General features: G+C 39.8%; 4 protein-coding genes across 7 annotated transcripts; all 4 read right to left on the reverse strand.

The window, feature by feature from the left end:
* Positions 1–1,705: 1,705 nt before the first annotated feature.
* LOC111811441 (uncharacterized) lies at positions 1,706–3,779 on the reverse strand. The gene has a single exon (XM_023698292.2). It carries the CDS (start codon positions 3,048–3,050, stop codon positions 1,842–1,844), a length of 1,209 nt encoding a protein of 402 aa, XP_023554060.1. The 5' UTR covers positions 3,051–3,779; the 3' UTR covers positions 1,706–1,841.
* A 2,009-nt stretch (positions 3,780–5,788) lies between these two features.
* LOC111811440 (receptor-like cytosolic serine/threonine-protein kinase RBK2) lies at positions 5,789–9,588 on the reverse strand. 2 transcript variants are annotated; one of them, XM_023698291.2, is made up of 7 exons: positions 8,866–9,586; positions 8,528–8,779; positions 7,731–7,885; positions 7,486–7,565; positions 7,258–7,393; positions 6,716–6,862; positions 5,789–6,211 (listed from the first exon to the last, which is right to left on the reverse strand). In XM_023698291.2, the coding sequence occupies exons 1-7, from the start codon at positions 9,191–9,193 to the stop codon at positions 6,068–6,070; spliced, it is 1,242 nt and encodes a 413-aa protein (XP_023554059.1). In that variant the 5' UTR covers positions 9,194–9,586; the 3' UTR covers positions 5,789–6,067. The 2 variants fall into 2 exon arrangements, with proteins under 2 accessions (XP_023554059.1, XP_023554057.2); XM_023698289.2 differs by having other exon boundaries at positions 5,968–6,862; positions 8,866–9,588.
* Positions 9,589–11,164: 1,576 nt separating this feature from the next.
* On the reverse strand, positions 11,165–13,923 carry LOC111811442 (uncharacterized). Its single transcript, XM_023698293.2, has 4 exons — positions 12,795–13,923; positions 12,048–12,258; positions 11,806–11,938; positions 11,165–11,710 (listed from the first exon to the last, which is right to left on the reverse strand). The coding sequence occupies exons 1-4, from the start codon at positions 13,694–13,696 to the stop codon at positions 11,541–11,543; spliced, it is 1,416 nt and encodes a 471-aa protein (XP_023554061.2). The 5' UTR covers positions 13,697–13,923; the 3' UTR covers positions 11,165–11,540.
* A 702-nt stretch (positions 13,924–14,625) lies between these two features.
* LOC111811443 (exosome complex component RRP4 homolog) lies at positions 14,626–19,107 on the reverse strand. 3 transcript variants are annotated; one of them, XM_087118042.1, is made up of 9 exons: positions 18,872–19,107; positions 18,683–18,725; positions 18,339–18,495; positions 18,140–18,241; positions 17,993–18,038; positions 17,750–17,839; positions 17,515–17,580; positions 16,614–16,679; positions 14,626–16,015 (listed from the first exon to the last, which is right to left on the reverse strand). In XM_087118042.1, exons 3-9 carry the CDS (start codon positions 18,491–18,493, stop codon positions 15,557–15,559), a joined length of 984 nt encoding a protein of 327 aa, XP_086974168.1. In that variant the 5' UTR covers positions 18,494–18,495; positions 18,683–18,725; positions 18,872–19,107; the 3' UTR covers positions 14,626–15,556. The 3 variants fall into 3 exon arrangements, with proteins under 3 accessions (XP_086974168.1, XP_086974167.1, XP_023554063.2); XM_087118041.1 differs by lacking the exon at positions 18,683–18,725; XM_023698295.2 differs by having other exon boundaries at positions 18,683–19,106.
* Positions 19,108–21,489: the final 2,382 nt, after the last annotated feature.

The following is a 21,489-nucleotide window of genomic DNA, read 5'->3' on the forward strand; positions in this document are numbered from 1 at the left end:
TCGGATTATCAAAATTGAGTTATAAAAAATATTTCGTTCCTCCTCCAACTAATGTGAGATCTTACTTATTTCTCAGCGGTCTACTTGATTTTCCTTCACTTTCTAATTTCCTTTTTCTTTTTCTTTTTCTTTTTTTTTTTTTAATTTTCTCGAAGCTTAATGGTACGATATAGTAATGTACCCTTACTATATCCATGAAGCATGCTAGTAATGAACCATGCATATACCCATGAAGCAGTGTTTCCAAAATGTACTTTTATTCTCCTATGTACATACTTGAAGTCATGTATCTTCTCTCTATTCTCCGTTGTACATACTGAAATCATCAATACAAATCATTTAGTCAATATTCCTTCTTGCATTTTCTCTCTCCTATTATTTGTGTTCATCTTGATCGAGTGTGTGCGTTGTTATGCGATCGTAACAAAGCATGAGAACAAAATACGCATGAATCGAAAATTTGACCCAACCCTATACACAAGTCAACTAAGTAACAACCTAATCGTAATAAGCTCGAGCTCACTCAAAAGAGAAAGAAACCAATGAATTAGAGACATCTTGTTCGAGACGGTGAAATAGTCTCGTAAGATTACCCCCCATAGAATGAGCGAAGTTTGAAATATTATAAATACAAGGGACCACATATTTAAGTATATAATTTAATATTTAATAAAAATAATAAGGGTGAGAGAGTTTGACAAAACTCGCAAAACATCGGAACCTAATTCCAATAGGTCTGGGCCAAACCGTTAAAAATCGACCACTCCAGACAAAATGGGACCTTTATTTAGAGCAAAAGAATAAATAAATATTATAAAATATGGGTACCACCGGCTACCATGTGCACCCCAAACAGTCAAATCAAACCTCACCCACGCCTAACCTCATTTGCATTCTGTTTCCATATACTCTTTTATGGCCTTCTTTTTGTTATTTAGTGGATGTCAGATTCCAACCTTCTTCGCTAAAATTTTTTTCATTATCTTTCTAGGAATTACGAACCTCCACAATGGTATGATATTGTCAACTTTGAGCATAACCCCACCTACCTTTGCTTTGGGCTTCCCCAAAATGCCTCGTACTTATCCTCCAACAAAGTACACTATAGAGCCTCCCTTGAGGCCTATGGAGTCCTTGAACAACCTCCCCTTAATTGAGATTCGACTCCCTCTCTGGAGTCCTCAAACAAACTACACTTTTTATTTGACACTTCAGTGAAGATTCATATTGACATGGCTAAGTTAAGGGAGCCACCTTTGTTTGATACTCGATCCACTTTTGATTACACATTCGAGGCTCACAACTTCTTTGTTCGACATTTGAGGATTCTATTGACATGACTAAGTTAATGGCATGACTCTAATACCATATTAGAAACTAAGACTCTCTACAATTGTGTGATATTGTCTACTTTGAGCTTATGCTCTCATGACTTTACTTTGGACTTCTCCAAAAGGTCTCATACGAATAGAGATGTATTCCGATCATTCTTTAAATTAGCCAATGTGGGACTCCCTCCCAAAATGTCCGTATAAGCGTACTATCATGAATCTCCACCACGAATTCACCTTGAATGGTACTCGACATGTTCAAACTTTATAATGGATTTAAGCAGCTAAAGACCAACATTATGAAGTAATGAGTTCCGAATCAGAGTAGAAGGAGAAGCCTGCATTACTGATTTGGGACTTTTTGGGCTCACATGTAACGATATTAATATTACAAATATGTTGGGATTATTTTTATACTATTTCATCCATCTGGGACCCACAAGGACCACAAAAAAAAAAAAAAAAAAAAAAAAAACGCAAAATTGGTTGGACGACACGTGTGAGGACGGACTAGCCTCTCCACTGGTTACACTGCTGTCGAGGCCTGGTCTTCTGCTTTCCAGCCTTCAACGGGCATGGGGTCTGTACGGGTGGCACCATACAGTTGTATTGCAAGCACAGCGAACTACTCAAAGGAATCTCAGCCGTCGGATTCATCTCTATACCCGTCAGATAATTATGCTGTAAATACAGTATCTGGATACTCGCCGAGAGGAGGCGTTGCACGAAGCAAGCCGGTACCCGACCACTGAACTCGTTGTTATTCAGGTACACATTCTGTACGCTAGACAAGAACGGCGATATCGGCCCGGATAGCTTGTTGTAACTCAGATCCACGGTGGTGATTGAAACACGACTCACCGGCTCCACATGCCCGGAGAAGAGGTTCCGTTGCAACTGGAGGGAGGTGATCGGGAATGTAAATAGCCGGCCGGGGATTTTCCCGGTGAACTGGTTCAAACTCAGGTCGAGATAGTTCAACTGATCGAGCCGGATCAGGAGGCGGTCTACGGGACCACTGAGACGGTTCCAAGAGAGGGAGAGATATTGGAGGGAAGGAGGGAGGGAGTTTGCACCGAGCCAACCGGAGAGCGCGTTATGCTTCAAGTCGAGACGAGTTAGGGTTCGGGAGAGGAAGAAAGGAAGGGGGCCGGTGAGACGGTTGTGGCAGAGAATGAGGTTGGACAATGCCGGTAGCGTTCCGATAGGGCGAGGGATTTGTCCGGTCAGTTGATTGTAGCTAAGGTCCAGCGTTCTAAGCTTGCGGAGGCTGCCGAGACCGGCAGGGATTTGACCGGAGATTAGGTTACGGCTGACGGCGAGAAAACGCAGGTTCCTCAATTGGGAGAGTGTTGCGGGAAGAGAGCCGTAGATCCGACCAGGAACCACGGAGAACTCGGTTAACGCATAGAGCTTACCGATTGAGAGGTCTAACCGACCGATTAGACCAGGCGAACCAGCCCTGGGGTCTCCGAGATTTAGGGTTACGACGTGGTTGGATTGGCAGGAAACGCCGGCGAAATTACAGGGATCGGAAGTGAAATCCCAGGAGGCGAAGAAATTAGAGCCTGGCATGTCTTTCAAAGCCTTCTTGATGGATTGGAGCGCTAAGAAGTCGAGCGGATCCAGCATTGCGGATGCGTGGAAGTTGAAATTACAATGCAGCATACAGAAAAGCATGAAAGAACATAGAAGGGGAGCTCTGTGGGAGTTGGCCATTTGGGATTGAATGGGAAGAAGAGTCAGGAAATGGGTGGATTTATTTATGGAGTGGGTTTTGGAAAGGAGGGATTGCTTTTCCGTGAGAAGTGAGAAGAAGGGAAATCACCTGTGAAGGTTTTAATGGCGGAACTGCATATGAGCAACCAAGATTTGAAGTGGATTTGGCTTGAGGGAGAAGCGAAGCTGGTGTTGTCTTGACTGCTGCTTGGGGCAAGCAAGCAGCCGCAGCAGCACACAACCATGCACTTTATCTAATGTTTCTCTCTGTTCTATTTTATTATTATGACTGAGGGGCTTGTTGGAGAAGAAGGAGAATATGGGTCATGATTGCAGGGGAGGAGAAGGGAGGGCAGTTTGGGAATTTTATTTTTTATTTATTCATTTATTTATAGAATAAGTAGTTGTATAGTGTTGAATACGCCTTGTTTGGTGTTGTTTTTGAGTACGTGGAAATGGGTTCCCTAAGAAGGGAAGTGCTGAAGTGGTGGTGTGTGAGACGGGGATCATGTGACCATGGGGTTTGTTGGGTCCCCTTCCCTAACATGCCAACTGTAGGCCGCCGCACTACATAAAAATTCACCCCTATTTCACCCAAAGTTAAGGGAGAGTTTTGATTCCTAACATGCTATCAGACTTATGCCTTAACTTAGCCATGGGAATAGAACTTTCAAATGGCGAATAAAGAAGTTGTAGGTCTCGAATGTGTAGTCAAAAGTAACTCAAGTATCAAATAAAGGGTGTATTTTGTTCGAAGGTTCTAGAAAAAGGAGTCGAGTCTCGATTAAAGGGAGGCTATTCAAGGGCTCTAAAGGTTATGGTGTTGCATATTGTAAATTAGAAGCTTGTAACGGAATGATAACGGAATGAATAGGTATTGTAATAAAATAATTAATTTTGATGCATGGGAGAGATAAACATAATGTTGATTATATAGAGAAGAGAAGTTGTGGTGTATAAGCTATATAAGCATTGGTAATGAGATGCAATAAAGCAATAGGAAGGAATGGGGTCGGAGTGAAAGAAACCACTTTTTTACTTTCTTCAAACTTACACTACACATGTTACCGGATTTCAAAGCTTGGTTGCTTCAACACAAAGGAAGAATATTGGGAATTTCAAAGCGAACGAATTTCAAACCCTTCTAAAAAGTCCATCCATATACTGCTAATTTATGGATTCCATTTCTACCCTTTTTACTCCCAATATAATCTAATAAATATTACACGTTGATTCACAAAATATGATCGGCTTGGTTTTGACAAAGATCTAAAAGGACTGAAAAGCTAAGGAATTATTGAGGATTGATGGGAGGGAGTCCCACGTTAGCTAATTTAGGAAACCAGTAAAGAATATATATTCACTGATACGAGGCATGTTGGGAAAGCCCAAAGCAAGAGAGCTTATGCCATTGTGGAGAGTCGTTATTCCTAACATGGTATCAAAGTCACGCCCTTAACTTAGCTATGTCAATAGAATCCTCAAATGTCGAACAAAGAATTATGAGCCTTGAAGGTGTAGTTAAAAGTGACTAAAGTGTTGAACAAATGGTATACTTTGTTCGAAGACTCCAAAAAAGGAGTCGAGCCTCGATTAAGGGGAGACTGTTCGAGGGTTTCATAAGCCTCGGGGGAGGCTCTATAGTGTAATTTGTTCAATGGGAGGTAGTAGACAATATCATACAATTGTGGAGATCCCTGATTACTAACATAAATTGGTTTGTGTTATATACCATGATGGGTGCAATAATTAAATAATTAAAGAAAGGGTAAAGAAGAAAAGGGAAAAATGGTATATTGTGTGAATCCAAAGGGTTGGAAACAGAGAAAAATGGGGATGCCGAATCCATAAGGAAATTAAGTTAGTTAGGGTTGGATGAGATTGGGGTGGGTATGGGAAACTATTGCGAAGGGCACACAGAAGAGTAAAGGGCAATGTCAAGTCACTTTCATACAGCTCCGCCATCCTTCGCCCTATTTATGTATGTATTTATTTATGCTTATGCATGATCTGATTCCACCAAGCTGCCGCCATGCATTTAATATTTAGTGGGATACAAAAACACAGGCTAATCCTGATTTGGAGGTGAATTTGTTCAACGCCTTTACACTTCCACCAATCCATAAATAGTATGAAGAACCGGTACAACTTTTCAAGAATATACTTTATTTGTTGAATGTGTAACTTGGTATTAGAGTTAAAAGATGATTTGTGAAGAAAGAAAACTCAAAGATTGGAATTGAGAAGTTTGATAGATCCGATTTCGATTTCTAGAAGATGCAGATTGAAGATTATCTAAACTAAAAAGATTTTCATGAACTCTTGTCTAGGATGAAATCGGATACTATGACCATGGATTAGTGGAAGCTCAAGCTCAAAGATCAATGTCATTTCACTCGCAGGTCAACGGGAGGAGGTGATATATTTTTGGAGAAGATAGAATGTGCAAAGATATACTTTCTGTTCTGTATTTTCTATTACGGTACATATTTGAAGTCATCAATATAAGATTCTAACCGAAACGGAAAGGATAAGAAAGGTAATATGCCCTTGGGGAGGGGGGTAATGCTGTCTCACGAAATAAAGTAACCGAGTTACCCAATAAAACATAACTTTTTTAGCATTAATTACACGGTCTGTTTTTTTCCTTCCTTTGGGAGGGTAGCTAGTAGCTATATGTTTTCTAACACCCAACATTAACATATTCTTGGAAATAATGGATGGTTCATTTGGAAAGGTTTTGCTATGGGGAAGAAATTTACTGCAAAAAGGCATTGGTTGTAGGGTTGGTAATGGAAAAGGCATCCATAATCCTACCAACCCTTCCTCCTCCAAACTTATGAACTTCATGAACACTAACAAAACTTGGAACATACAAAAACTTCATGAATTTAAACTTGTTTTAAGAACTAAACTAAGGAAAAACAATTAAAACATTGAAGAGAACAATATATACCTAGCAACTTAGTTTCCAACAATGCCCTGCTCTGTGTTTCACTTTCCATGAAACCAGCCACCTACAAACGTTCCATAAGAACATCCCTCAGTCTTGGCTGTTCTGCTCTAATTAACTCTTCACGAAAAGCTCTTCGAAGGAAAGGTATTTGGATCTTTCTGGTCCCTCTCATGCAGCTCAGGTCTCCACTCAAGATCTGAACAACCTGCATATCACATGTTTGGAGTCCATGCTCTCTTTATGTCAAACATCACAATTAAACCATATCCATTTCCAACCTCTTTAATCAACGGCCATTAGTTTTACTAACACTTCCAACATGAGCTATACTCATAGTATATGACATGACATGTACTCCTCTCCTTGAGGTCGGAGGCTCAAATTCCCGTGCACCATCACGTTTGTGTTGATGATTGTTGGGAGGGAGTTCCACATTGATTAATTTAGGAAATGATCATGGATTTATAACTAAGGAATACGTCTCCACTGGCATGAGGCCTTTTGGGGAAGCACAAAAACAAAGCTACAAGAGCTTATGCTCAAAGTGGACAATATCATACCACTGTGGAGAGTCGTGATTCCTAACCGTTTCTGGTATAAAAAAAGAGCAAAGTAACAGCAACATGACATAACATTTGACGGGCAGGACAAAGGCAGTTGTTAAATACGATGGTTTTGAATTGAAGAAATAATAAAGACAAGAACATGCCTGACTCATACAAGGTCTCCGAATTGAGGACTGCTGTATGCATAAAGAAGCAGCAAGAAGCACAAGATTCATCTGCCGTGAATTATAGTTTGTTATGAAAGGATCAACAAGTTCTCTCACGTTGTTCTTCTTCAGCAACGGCTTTGCCTGATCAAGGTAGACAAATCTTAATTAAACAGTAGCCCTCCGTGTTAGGATCGCACAACAACGCACAAACTCGATCTAGATGAACACAAAGAATAGGAGAGAGAATATTGACTAAAGGTTTATATTGATGACTTCCGAGATATAAGTAGAAGAGAATGCAAAAATCGGAAAAAGTACATTTTCAATGCACTGCCTAAGGAGTTATATATATGGTTTCAGTTTACTATATATATATATAATATAGCTTGTTAGTTTACTATATATATATATATAGCTTTAACAAGCTATAAATAGGCAGCAGACTCTATATCCCAACAATCCGTTGAGACGATTGAATCAAACTTTGGAACCCTCCCGCATAAGCGAGTACTATAGGGGCAAGGATAAAAACTCACCCACAAAACGAGGCTTTGCTGAGAGTAATCGAGAGCTCGGCGTCCAGTAACTAGCTCCAATAGGAGCACGCCAAATGCAAAAACATCAGTTTTCTCATCTACTATACCATGTGATAAATACTCCGGAGGTAAGTAGCTACAAAAGTAGGACGGGGAGGAATCAGAGTTGATATGTGTACTCTTATATATATGAACAACTAGTAAACAAGCGAATGACAATTCACCAACCCAAATGTGCCTTCAAATTTTGATACTATATGATGAGTCCATTGCTTCGGTAGCCACTTTGCGAGCCCGAAATCACAAATCTGTTAAACAAATTTCTACGGATTGTGTTTTTATCTCATAATTATAAAGTGAATACTCAACAGAACCAACAAAAATGAACACTAAACATTGAACTTCTTCTGCATTCCATGTGAGGAGCACTGAATGAACGACTAATATCTTCACGAAGGTCAAAAGAGAATTACCTGAGGCTCAAAATCTTCAGTGAGCAAAATGTTAGCGGCCTTAATATCTCTGTGGATAATTCTTCTTTGACATCCTTCATGGAGATATCTTAACCCCTTAGCGGTTCCATTGGCTATTTTGTACCGAATTTTCCATTCCAGCTTCTCCTTCGAACCTGCAGAATGCATAGGTTTAAACTTATGAAAAGGAATTATGCCATTTAGCAATGGAGGATTGTTGGGAGGAAAGTCCCAACCTAGTGATAGACCTAGTGATAGTGGGTTTATAAGTAAGGAATACATCTCTATTGGTATGAGACCTTTTGAGAAAGCTCAAAGCAAAGCAATGAGAGCTTATGCTCAAAGTGGACCATACATACCCTTGTAAAGAGTCCTGATTCCTAACATAGTATCAGAGTCATGCCTTTAACTCAGCCATATAAATAGAGCCCTCAAGTGCCGAACAAAGAAGTTGCTAGCCTCAAAGGTGTAGTCAAAAGTGACTCAAGTATCGAACAAAGGGTGTACTTTGTTTGAGGGCTCTAGAGGAAGGAGTCAAGCCTCGATTAAGGGGAGGATGTTCAAGGGCTACATAGGCCTCCGAGGAGACTCTATATTGTACTTTGTTCGAGGGGAGGATTGTTGGGAGGGAGTCCCTAATCATGAGTTTATAAATAAGGAATACATCTCCATTGGTATGAGGTCTTTTGGAGAAGTCCAAAGAAAAGTGCTCAAAAGTGAACAATATCATTTCAGTGGGGAGAGTCCTGATTCCTAACCTAATTCCTAACAATATATAACCATACATAAGGACTAACCATGAAGCCAAGAAGCTAAACTCCCCTGAGGAAAGAATTGGAGAACTAAATGCATTCCACCCTCGATTCCATAGCCAATTAACTTAGCAGTATTGGGATGGTTGACATGGGCCATGATTCCAAGTTCAAGCAAGAAATCAGCAGTATTCTCATCAAATTTTCCTCTCGTCAGTCTTTTTATGGCCACATCTTGTCCGTTCTTCAAACATCCCCTGTAAACCTCAGCATGACCACCCTTTCCAATCAGATTTTCTACACCAAAAAGAAAAAAAAGAAGACGCTTACCCAATGCAAATAGACACAAAATATGGAAAAGAGGATGTATTGGTTGCACGAACCAGGGCTAAAATAGTTCGTCGCAACCTCGAGGTCTGGCAGAGTGAAATTCTTCCATGGCGAGTTAAAATTGGCGACGTTGGAATCAAACCGAAAGTGAAGATGCAAACTCTCTCTCATACTGTTGCTCAGTTTTTTAGAGAGCTTAAGCACATTAAGAGGATGCAATTTACTTACAGGCTTGGTGGATTTTGACCTCAATAATTTGAACATTCCACGCCAAAAGGAAGGCGGTTTGGGGTCCCCGGAAGACGTTGATTCGGATCCTGAGCTCCTGAAGTAGTCTTCAAGAATTCCAGTGGGTGAAGACGAATCTACATTCTCCTTCATGATCGAAACAAAAGCAAAATAGCGCTCCCTTCTGCAACAACAAGAGCAGAAGAGAAGAATCCAACGGCATTCAGAAGAAGAACAAGAAGAAAGGAAAGAGATGAGAGATGGAAACGCTCCACATAGAAATGAGCGAAATCCAACGGCGTGAATCCATGGAAGGTTGTGTTTCGCGGGAAGCTACCGAAGAACAAACCAAAATTGGACGTATGGTATGGTGTGTAAAATGAATCCACACCAATCAAAAGCGTGAGTTCTAAGATTGTGGAAGGAGTAATCGTCACAAATAATCATGAAAAGATATCTCAACACTTTCTCCTCCATCGCCCTAAAACACGCTCCTTTTCGCCACATTACATCATTTTTCTAAAATAAAAATATTCTTCTGTTTCTCCTGCTTCTCAGTTCGTTCAATTTTAAATTGATGGACCAAAATTGGATTTTAACTTCAAAATAATATTACTTAAAACAAATATATTTCAATTATTGATATTAGTTGTGTTATTTACTTGCTTAAATGAGTCGAGTCGTAGATAGCGAGTTCACAACTCTCCACGATAGTATGATGTTGTCTACTTTTAGTATAAACTCTCATGTCTTTGTTTCGTGTTTTCCCAAGACATCATAATTCTTTGTCTTGTTCCTAAACATCAAATTATTATCAAGATAGTGACAAATTATATTTTTGTAAACAAATGTACTTTACTTATTTATTTTATTTTATTTATTTATTTATATATATATATATATATAGTTAATAAACTTTAGAAATTATCTAACGTCTATGCACTCCAACTTTGTATTCAATTAACCTCTGAATTTTTTTTATTAAATTTATATTTAATAAATTAATTATTTTAAAACTTTGTATTCAATCAACCTCGGAATATTTTTTTATTGAATATTTAATAGATTAATTATTTTAAAAGTTTATTCTAAGATTATTATTGCTATATATATTATATGTATATTTGAGAATTATTTGGGGAATGATTTGAAATGAATGAGAGTGGATTAAGCTGTACTCGAGCATCATCAAGCATCAAGTTGTACTCAATTGCGTGGTAATTGCTGTTGCCTTACGAATGCAATAATCATTTATACATTCTTTGCTTCCCACTCATAATAAATAATTACATCATATATCAATCACTTCCCATCAAAGTAAAATTATATAAAATATCGAACATTAAAAAATGTCAGATATGTTCCTAGTGTCAAGAAGAACTCGATCTCTATTGATCAGATGGACAGTACAGATTATCTAACATAGTTTTGAAATGTCAAGAACACTATACCCTAAACCCTAAACACTATACATATACAAGGACAAAGATCTAGAAACTAGATAACTTTTCAGTCGTTGGTCCTATAACCTATGCTATTCTTCAGGTACTTTAGACAGACCATTCCCATGAAATTTCCTTTTCAAATTACAAACATGGTGTTTTTGATGGGTCATAGCAGCATATTCCTTTGTTTGGAGTTTGGACTCCTCTGGAGCTTTTTCAGCAAAATCTCCCATTAAGGCCCATCTCTTCCGGACGGCTTTCTAGTTTGAGAAGGCAACAGCCCCAAGAAAGTAAAAGTTTTCTGTGTGGTCCATGCCCAATGGCAGCTTAAACACCATTCACAGAGTTGAAAAGAGACTTTTAACTTACAGTTATTTCCCCTCAATGTTTTTAAAACGTTTGAGGTTTTCACACCCTTGTAAAAAAAGGATGTTTCGTTCTCTTCCCCAACTGATCTGGGATCTAACATACGGAAAAGGAACGTAGAAACTATTAGTCATCCATTTCTACATTGCCCGTTTGCTTATGCCAAAATATGGAAGACGACCTTTATAGAATTATACTTCGGCTGGTTCTTAAAAAGATACAAAGTCAAATGTACTAATAATGATGCATGGATCAATAAAAGAGCATAGCAGAGAGATATGAAGTCAACACTATTCTTCTGTAATTCTGTAGATTGTTGATGACAACGATATACTTTGAGCTTTCATTAGAACTTTAACTAGAAATCCAGGCAGTTCCAGTAGTAACTGTAGCTTGTGTGTTGGTAAATACATCAGCTTCCTTCAAATCTCATTGTAGTTTTGAAGTTTTTGTGTCTAATACTTTTGTTTGAAATTAAGGTGTACATGGGTTCTTAAAAGGAATATGAGTTCCATTCCTAAATGTAATACAAATGAGTGTGTAAATATAAGTGAAAAGGTTTGAGAAATTAAAGGAGACAAAGGGCGTGGGCGTGGGCGTGTTGATCGTTATTTCGTGTCCATCTCTTCCAAGGGGAAAGGGAATGCGAACGGGTTTGGGGCCGAGGCCGAGGAGGAGGTTTGAAGAAATCAACCTTGAGAATGAGGAGGTTTGAGGAAATCAACCTTGACAATGTGATGATCGGAGGTTCCTTTTGAGGAAAGGACAGAGTAGGATCCTTTAACAAACTCGTAATCTGCGTCGGGAGAGGCCAATATGTAGTCGACTCGTGTCCCGTACTTGCACGTCCCTTGAACACCTGCCATTGCCAACCAATGCCATACATTCCATTAGTAAAAACCTTTCATTCTCATTGTCCTATCTTTTTTTCATATTCATCACTCAGTTTCATACTTTGGCCTTTGGCGATCATCACCACTGATTCGCATTCTCCTCCAAACTCCTTTGCATCCCTATAATGCATACTGCTCTTTAAGAACTTAATGACTTTAGCTTCCGGAGTTGGCTTTCCTATCTCTTCGTAATACTGAAGAATCAATCAATCAATCAACCAACCAACCAACCAACATACATGCGATGCATGCCATAAACAATACTCAACTAAGCTAAACAAAGTTCAAAATAACAATTGATACCTTCACGATGTCCGTCCACCGTTGCTGCGAGTAATCCGTGGGATCCAGAGAATTAAGGCCTCCTAATAAGATATGGGGTTCGTCGTTGGTCGATCGGATTATGGATTTTATCTGTTTCATCCTCCAATTCTCGTCCAGATGATCCAAATGGGTACACTGCACATTTACTTCTCCTACTTCTCCCACATCAATGGTCGCTTTTAACACATTCCTGCCACCGCCCAACCCAATAACCAATTCCATCATCATTCTCACAAAGTTTATCAACTATTTACTACTTTTTCATCTTGTTTAGGAATTACGACTCTCCACATTGGCATGATATTGTCCACTTTGAGTATAAGCTCTCGTGTTTTTGCTTTGGGCTTCCTCAAAAGGCCACCTCATACCAATGGAGATGTATTCCTTACCTATAAATCCATAATCATTCCTAAATTGGTCAATGTGGGACTCCCTCCCAACAATACTCGACTGTTTAATGGACGGCTCTGCCTTCCCTCACAGATCTAACATTGACCATAAGTTAAGTTTTTAGCTTAGTTTTTGCCTTTTAAGGAAATGAATTCATTGTTTAAAAGGAAAACAAAAGCAGGCAATCGTCTTGACTCCATCTAGTCTACTATAGTCATCAATCAAAAGCATGTTTATGAAATGAGGAGCAGAGCAAGAACACACAAATTAATCTAAAAGGTTTGGTTCAGTTTAAGAATAGTATAATACTATTGAGTGTGGTGTACAGCTGCTAACCTGAAATCGGTGTGGTCGAAAATCTTCTCGACTTTCCAGCGTTTGATGGGCCATCTCGACAGGACCGCATTTCCATACTCCGGCGCCCAGCTCTCTGCAAAAACGTACTTCATTCCCAAAGCATCTGCCAAATCCGAGAGCGGTCTCATGCCTTTCTCTTCCACCGCCTTCACATCTTGCAACGCCAATATGTCAGCATCCAACTCCCTAAGCACCTCCACAACCGTCCTACTGCATCTGTAACTCTCCCCTTTTTCGCGCTCCGAAGGCATGCTTACAATCGATCTCAGTGGAGGCCGACTCTTATCGATCCGCATCCCATTCCCATCGTTACCTGAAGAGGACGGATCCTCCTTCTCCATTCCGTACTCAGAAAAGCTCGCCTGTCGATTTCGGAGTAAGGATATCTCGTTATCAGGCAGGTTGATCGAAACCCGCGGCTTGGGTTTCACGAACTTCGGTTGGGTGTGGAGGTTATGATTAGCAACAACTCCATTCACGGAATTCGAATGCAGTGGAGACTGTTTCAAAATGCTTTTGGGGCGATCATTTACGGATTTTGTCCGTAAACTGGAATCCAAGCTCCGTCGTAATTTGGCAGAGGAATTCGATTTTTCAGAGTACGGAACAGCAGGTGCCATGGAGAAGGAGGCGGCATTAAATGTCGCAATCCGCACAGGTCTGTTCGTATTAAGACCGCGAAATTGAGGTTTGGGATGAACAGGCGACGCCAAGGAGGCATTAACGAAGGAGTCGAGGGTATTGTGGGGATCGGCGTGAGGTTTGGAGGTGGTTTTTCCAAATTTCTTGATGACGACTACCCTAGGTCTGACCCGGCGGGCACGAGGCGATCGGAGACGGGAGCAGAGGCGGCGGAGGGTCCGGTTGAGGAAGTTGAGCATTTTAGAAGAGGAGTAGGAAAGTGTGAGAGTTGCAGAGTGACATTCAAGTGGGCTTTACCTGTATGGCATTGGTGTGAGTGCAGAAATTAATAACAAACCCCAATTTTAGTCCGACTCGGTGACTCCTACAAATGGTTGACTTCCACTTTTGGGGCCACTCGTTTTCATCTTTTTCTTCTTCTTATTTTATAATATTATATTATAAATAACACAACGCCAACTGCTCCAATTTCCGATTACTAACCAATAGTCACATTCTTCGGATATTTGGTAAAGATCTGATAGATATGGGTATACATTTGTGGTTAAATCGAAAACCATATATATATATCCTTTAGGCATAATCACTGCTTTCAAAATGTATTTTTCTCATTCTATGTATTCTCATACGTCATCAATATAACTTTCTCCTTCAATTTTCTCTCTACTGTGATCATATTCTTTGTATTCATCTTAATCGAGTGTGTGATCCTGTTCTTTGGGTTCATCTTGATAGAGTGTGTGCGTTGTTGTGCAATCCTAACACTAACGAAGTTTTTGTCTTATTTTAAGACTTGTGATCGTTAAAATTTGCATATAAATTATTAAGAAAGAAAATTAAAAGCTCATAATTGAGGTTGTAAATAATGATGGAGAAACAAAACAAGACAGCTTAGAACAATGCAATCTCGCATTGAAAGAAGACAAGGTCATGTATGCTTTTCTGGAACGCCACGTCACTAAAAATCCGGCATATCCAAATCCGATGCATTACATATATATATATATATAATATATATATATATGTGTGTGTGTGTGGTGGAGGGAGGTGGAGCCCCACAGGGAAATGAATTATGAAATTGAATGGCCATTAGAGGAAGGAAGGAAGACATGAAAAGCCATAAACTTTGAAAAGGGAAGAGATAGAATTAAGTATTTAAGGTTAGGTGGAAATTTAGAATATAGAAATGTTTTTATTGGGCGAAGGAGTTTTTTGTAGGGTCATTAGTGGAAGATGCCATCATTATTTGTCTTTTTCAATTTTCAATTTTCAATATATATAATATATCTTTGTGTGACCTCACCAGCTGCTGCAATCCCAACACAACTCATCTCATAATTGCCAGCTTTTCTACTCTGTTCTTCCCCCCACCTTGCATGTCTTGCTTTCATGTGCCCTCTCATCAGCTTCAACCTGTATCGGGTTAATGTCAAATGAATAGTGGTTGGGATTCTATAACCAACTACCACTTCCAACTAATACTACTTTTTCAATGGTGGGAAGGAAGTCCTACAATGGCTAATTTAGAGAATGATCATGAATTTATAAGTAAAAAATAGATCTCCATTCGTATGTGGCATTTTGGGGAAGCTCAAAGCAAAGCCATGAAAGCTTGGACAATATCATACTATTGTGGAGATCCGTGATTCCTACCATGGTATCAGAGTCGTGCCCTTAATTTAACCATCTCAATAAAATTCTCAAATGTTAAACAAAGAAGTAGTGAGCCTCGAAAGTGTAGTCAAAAGCAACTCAAATGTCAAACAAATGGTGTACTTTGTTTGAGGACTCTAGAAAAGTAGTCGAACCTCGAAGGAGAGGCTGTTTGAGGACTCTAGAAAAATAGTCGAACCTCGAAGGAGAGGCTGTTTGAGGACTCCATGAGGATGAGGACTCCATAAGCTATAGGGGAGGGGAGGCTCTATAGTGCAAGTAATCCAGAATAATTAAGCAAATATTGCATTCTATACTGTTAACACTAACAGACCAAGTGGTGGTAATCCAAAATTCTACAAAATATTCGAACAGTTAGTTCCTCTGAAAATCAAACTCTTTGTAGCAAAAGTTATCATGAACAGTAATTTAAATTACTCACAGTTTCATCCCCTCTTCTTACTCGAAGTCCGCCGTTCAGCCTCTTTTTCTGCAGTGAGGACACAGAACTCCGAACCAAGCATTTCATGCACATTGATGTTCAGAGAAAGACTTAGACTAACTGTCTCCATTATGACTTCTACTGTCATTATGAAACCTAAGTTGGACAATACTCGAATAGCATTTGCAGTTCTGCATATATTCTGGCGTGTCTCTAGTGGAGTATATACTCTTTCTTGCACTTGGTTACCAAAAGTTCCTTCAAATATTGAACCCTTTTGTTCAGATTTATTAACTTGATCTTCTATCATCATATCCTCTGTGGGATCAACATGCTCCCCAATCCAGATAAATCCATTGCATCCGAATATTAAGTCAATACCATACTGCTCCAAATGATGGAAGTGTTGTTTGCGTCTCTTGACTAGATATGGTGATACTGTGAGCAGCTGACCTCGTTCAAGCTGGATAACAGTGCACAACTCTTGTTTACAAATTGTAAAGAAATAAGATGAGATGATGCCAGAAAAGTTGTTCGGAGCAAAATAACCATTGGATCAAAGATACCATATTCAAATGTAAGGTAACCTCCAAGATCTTGAACATATCATACGAGCAAGAGGAAAAATGTAACAATTAGACGTGTTGTTCTATTGTGTTATTGTCCTTCACGCCTTAGCAGTGGATCAATTTTTTTGTGTTCTCCACAATCACTTTTCTATACTATCTTTTACATTTTTGCCTCCCACTCATCTGCTAGCTCCTCTTTATAATCACTAAATATTTCCACCTATGAATCTTTTCACCTTAATGAATCCCTTCCTGGCTTTCTCCCTCATTCCCGTGCAACAACTTTATAATCATTTCAAGAACTCGTTTTAATCACTAGAATTTGCCCCATGATATTTGTCTATAAATCAGTATTCACATGCTATCAAGAATTTTCTACGGAATCTCTCCTAAGAAACCAGTGAGGATGCAGGAGACGTACGGAAATTTGATTCTAAATTCTTTGTTTTTACATCAAAATCCAGAAGCTTAAAAAGGAGCCACTCTTTTTACCTTCCCATACTTCTGGCTTCTCGCTTGAAGGTGTAGGCCATCATGCTGAAAACCACGCACTTCTGCCTGAGAAAAAATTTGGTGAAGTTATTTTTTCTTAAATGGAAAATATGCATGAATAATTACTACTGATAAGAGCGGTGTTTATTTATTATAGTGCAAGGTAAACTGAAGCGCCAAAGTACATCTCTTCAAGCCTTTGTGCAAGGCACAAGGCATGGCTTGAGTCGAGAGAGGTGACAGGTGGGAAAAAGAAGCAACAATGGATATGTTGCATCACTTGCTGATAAAGTAAACGGATAGAAAAATGGAAGATAAAACTTTAGAAATGGCACTTAAGGGAAAGAGACACAAATAGACGCTTGAGTTAGACACCTACAGCAACACTAGAATGTCAAGAAACTTTAAGGACCTCGGTAAGGAGCAAAGGCACAAAAGAAAATGGCACTTGAGCTAAGACACTTGGCTAGAACCGGCAAGGTGCTAAAGGTGCATCTATCTATCTAATGTGCCGCAGCCTATGCAAAGGGCATGCGATTAACTAACAAAAGTTCATAACCATCATGTTTCGGCCTAATGGCCATGAGGGCAAAACTTAAAGTTTTGGTTCTATCTCCATGGTACCCATGATAACGTCCAAAGTAGGATATAAATATTCTTTTATATTTGTAGGTGTCTAAGCCAGCTTGGACGCATCTCAGCTGTTCTCACGAGATAATTGTTTAACCCTACTACACTTTGCTAAGTAAGACTTGTCTCCCCCCACAAATGAAAAAAGTTTAATTCTTCAAAAATGTCAAAATATAGGAGAAAACCCACTGTATGTATGTCACATGAGAAACTTAGTGGCAATATTCTTTCTGACGGTGATAGATGAAAGTAAGAGCTACAAAGAACTTACACAAATAACATCATTTTCTTCGAAAATGCTCCGCATGTTGAGTTCATCAACTGCAGTTCGCCTCCTCTAGAAATAAAAATAATGCATCAAAGTTCCACACAATTATCCCAACGTTCGAACAAATGCAACCACTCTTTAAGAAAAAGATCAATTGCAGCAATTTGGCAGTAAAATTATCCATAAAGTTCATCAGAAGGCACAGCTAATTCATCGTCTGGTAGGAATTCTACAATACCTGAATACCATCAGGCAAGTTCATTGAAGAAAGCATCAAGACAGCATCTTGGCTATAATTTATATTCAATCTCCAACGTTTTGGGGCAACCTGATTAAGATAGCATCAGACAGGAAGAAATTGTAACACATTTTCCTATTTACAGCATCATAACCATGACTCCAAATAAGTTTTGCTTGTCAACGTCTCTATGTTACATTTATCTAAAACCAAAAAAATAACTAAAAACACATTCGTTTTTACCTCTGTAACACGCCCCACTATGATATCACCAACCTCCGGTTTATATCTAATATCCAGAACAGACAATTACATCAGAAAATATATAATAACAAGAAATTATTAAATTATCATCAAGAAAAAACCAAATTACGAAGTTTCATGGACAACCTAGCACGTAAGGCACGTACATAGATAAGCTTATTGACTCGCTCAACCACTCCACAAATAGTGGCAACTACTTCTCCATTTAAGTCAAGGGTCCCATGTCCCCTGTAATCAAATTTCAATTATACCTCAATGCATATAATCCCCTGGAAAGTACACAATCCAAGCAACTATTATATAAAGATAGTGAGTATTTATATACTTGAGGACACCATCGTCGTAATTCAGAGGAATAGTATCAGCAACTATAACAGAAGCATCGGAATTGGCCTTCGAAGAGATAGACTCGAGCAATTCTAGGGCTCTTTGAAGCCGAATCTTCTGGGTTTGATTCAAGGAAATCTGTAATTCTCTCATATCTGCATTAAGAAAATTTCTAGGTTATATAACAAAATATTTGCAAAGACATACGGTATTATAAACTTTTAATTTAGAGCTTCCATTCAAGGTTTTGGTTTTTAGAAAATAATGTTCGGTTAACTTCCAACACGCGTGCGATCATGCATGTAAAAAAAAGTGACAAGAAAAGGTGGGGGACGAGCAAACCAGGTGCGACGGCGGTAGAAACCACGGGCGAACCAGGTGCCGTCTATGCAACGATGGCAGTGGAACCGGGACAAGGCGATAAGCAAACGGCGAAGTTTAAAATGCAGAGGGCCAACAGCATCAATGGTTGCAACGAAGAGAAGGAAAAGGAAAGAAGTGGACGACGTGGTAGGGCGACGTTGAACGTACCTGAACGGCAGCGTTGAAAATCTAGGGTTCCGTCAAATAAAACGGAGAGGGATGGGGAGAGAAAAAAGGATGGGACTGGACGTGGTGGAGCGACGACGACGACGACGGACGTGACGGCGGCTTCTTAGCAAGAGCGGCAGCGGAAGTCTAGTGTAGAGGAAAAGAAAGAATACTGGGCCACAGCCGACCACCTGTTAGTTGGACACTTCGGCCTGTTTTGAATCTTCCTATGGAAGCGTATGGGCCCAAAGTAAAGTCATACCTTTAATTTAGTCCGGTCAATAGAATTATCAATGGTGTACTTTGTTAGAGGACTCCAGAGAAAGGAATTGAGTCTCTATTAAGGAGAGACTGTTTGAGGACTACATAGATCTCAGGGAGTCGACTCATGTGTCGAACAAACAGTGTACTTTGTTCGAGGACTCCAGAGAAATGAGTGAGTCTCGATTAATGAGAGGTTGTTTGAGGGCTACATAGACCTCAAGAGAGGTGGGAGGTGACTCATGTATCGAACAAAAGGGTGTACTTTGTTCAAGGGCTCCAGGAAAAGAATTTGAACATCGATTAAGGAGAGGCTTTAGGCGACTCATATGTCGAACAAATTGTGTACTTTGTTCGAGGGCTCCAAAGAAAGGAGTCGAGCCTCAATTAAGGGGGGGCTGTTTGAGCTACGTAGACCTTAGGGAAGGCTTTATGGTATACTTTGTTTGAGGAAAAAATTGTCGAGAGGAAGACGGAAGACAATATCATACCATTGTATTAAAACGATGACAAAAACAATTTAACCCGCGTAGAATTACAAGGCTGTAGTGTACTACAACCGTATATGGCATTCACAATTCACAGTAACCCCAATTAATAAGCAAATGAGATAAAATCCACAAACCAAACAAACAAATAAGAACAAAACACGAAACTCAAGGTGGCTGTCGTTGTAGTAGCGGCGTTATTCAGGTGGTGTCTGTTCTCACTTCCTGGAGCTACCATTACTACTCCGCCCCACGGTCGAGGAGGTAGCCCTCAGCCTATTCCTAGCTCGGATGATATAATCTGTAAAGCGCCGATCCTCCTTCAGATTCTCTTTCCCCTTGCTACTCGGATCATGTCGCTTGCTCGATATGCTTCCCAGCCTTCGCTTAGCCCGATTGATGTAGTCGCTGAACGCGTCGTTTGGTTCGAGTTTTTGTTTTTTCTCCATTTGAGGTGCCCCATTGATGTTGAGCCTCTGTTTTTTGTCCATTTCAGGAGCCAGGGGTTCCTCATGGCGGGTTGGGGAAGGACACATGCCGAGAGCCTTGAGAAACCTCTCGCACACTGAACTGCGCTTGGAGGATTTGGTGTTCTTTCCCATGGTGTGTTGATAGACTATGATTGATGGTGTTGTGGGTGTTGGGAACTTCTTCTATTTATAAGAGAGGAATCAATTTGGAGAAGTGTTAGGAATCACGACTCTCCACATTGGTGGTGCTAAGAATCACGACTCTCCACAATGGTATGATATTGTCCACTTTGAGCATAAAGTTGCTTTTTCTCAGTACTAACGGAGATGTATTCCCCGTTTATAAACCTATGATCATTCCCTAAATTCCCAACAATCCTCCCTCGAACAAAGTATACTATAGAGTCTCTCCCCTGAGACCTCCGCCATCGACAATCCTCAACAATCCTCCCCTCGAACGAAGTACACTATAGAGCCTCTCCTGAGGTCTATGGAGCCGTCGAACAACCTCCTCTTAATAAAGGCTCGACTCCTTCTCTGAAGTCCTCGAACAAAGTACACTCTTTATTCGACACTTGAGTCACTTTTGACTACACCTTCAAGACTCACAACTTCTTTGTTTGACATTTGAGGATTCTATTGACATGGCTAAGTTAAGGGCGTGACTCTAATACCACAATGGTATGATATTGTCGACTTTGAGCATAAGCTCTCGTGGCTTTACTTTTGGTTTCCCGAAAAGGCCTCGTACTAATGATGAGACTTCCTCCCAACAATCATCAACAGAGGACGGGGGTTGATTATTAAAAGATACCATAAGGATGCTTCGTGGATCCTAGTTCGAAGCTTCATTGTACACGACACGAAGTATAGAATTTGATTAAGAAATCGAAAACGCGGGTGCTTTTTGTGAGTGTTATCCAATCAATATGACATTAAGAGAGGAGAACCATATTCCAAGTAATGGTTTCTGCCCAATTCTCTTAAGAAAGAGTCCAAGTATGACAAACTTAATAGCTGTTTTCAAAGCATCCCAATGAGTATTGATTCGGGAGAAATTAGAAAAAGGTTGAGGGAAGAATCTGACATCCTGTAAGCTAAGAAACCGCGCTAGCCCTTCCTTTGCATGATTATTACTGAAAAGGGAGGAAAAAGGAATCGGCTTTTTTTGTGGTGGGTGAGTGTTCTGTAAGCATGCAGTTCAGCTCTGTCGCCAATTACGCCTCTTTCCTTCTCTGCTCGCTTAGAAAATAGCACCCCGAAGATGGTGTCACTTCATGAATAGCTTCTCCCTTTTGCAGCAACCAAAATTCAAAAGGACAAAACAAAGCAACGTGACGTAGGGCTGTGACTCTTACGACACACGGTTCATGATTGGAGGGAGTCCCATATTGGTTAC

The sequence above is a fragment of the Cucurbita pepo genome, chromosome 15, assembly GCF_057944985.1.
Source record: "Cucurbita pepo subsp. pepo isolate OVF chromosome 15, ASM5794498v1, whole genome shotgun sequence".
NCBI lineage: Eukaryota > Viridiplantae > Streptophyta > Magnoliopsida > Cucurbitales > Cucurbitaceae > Cucurbita > Cucurbita pepo.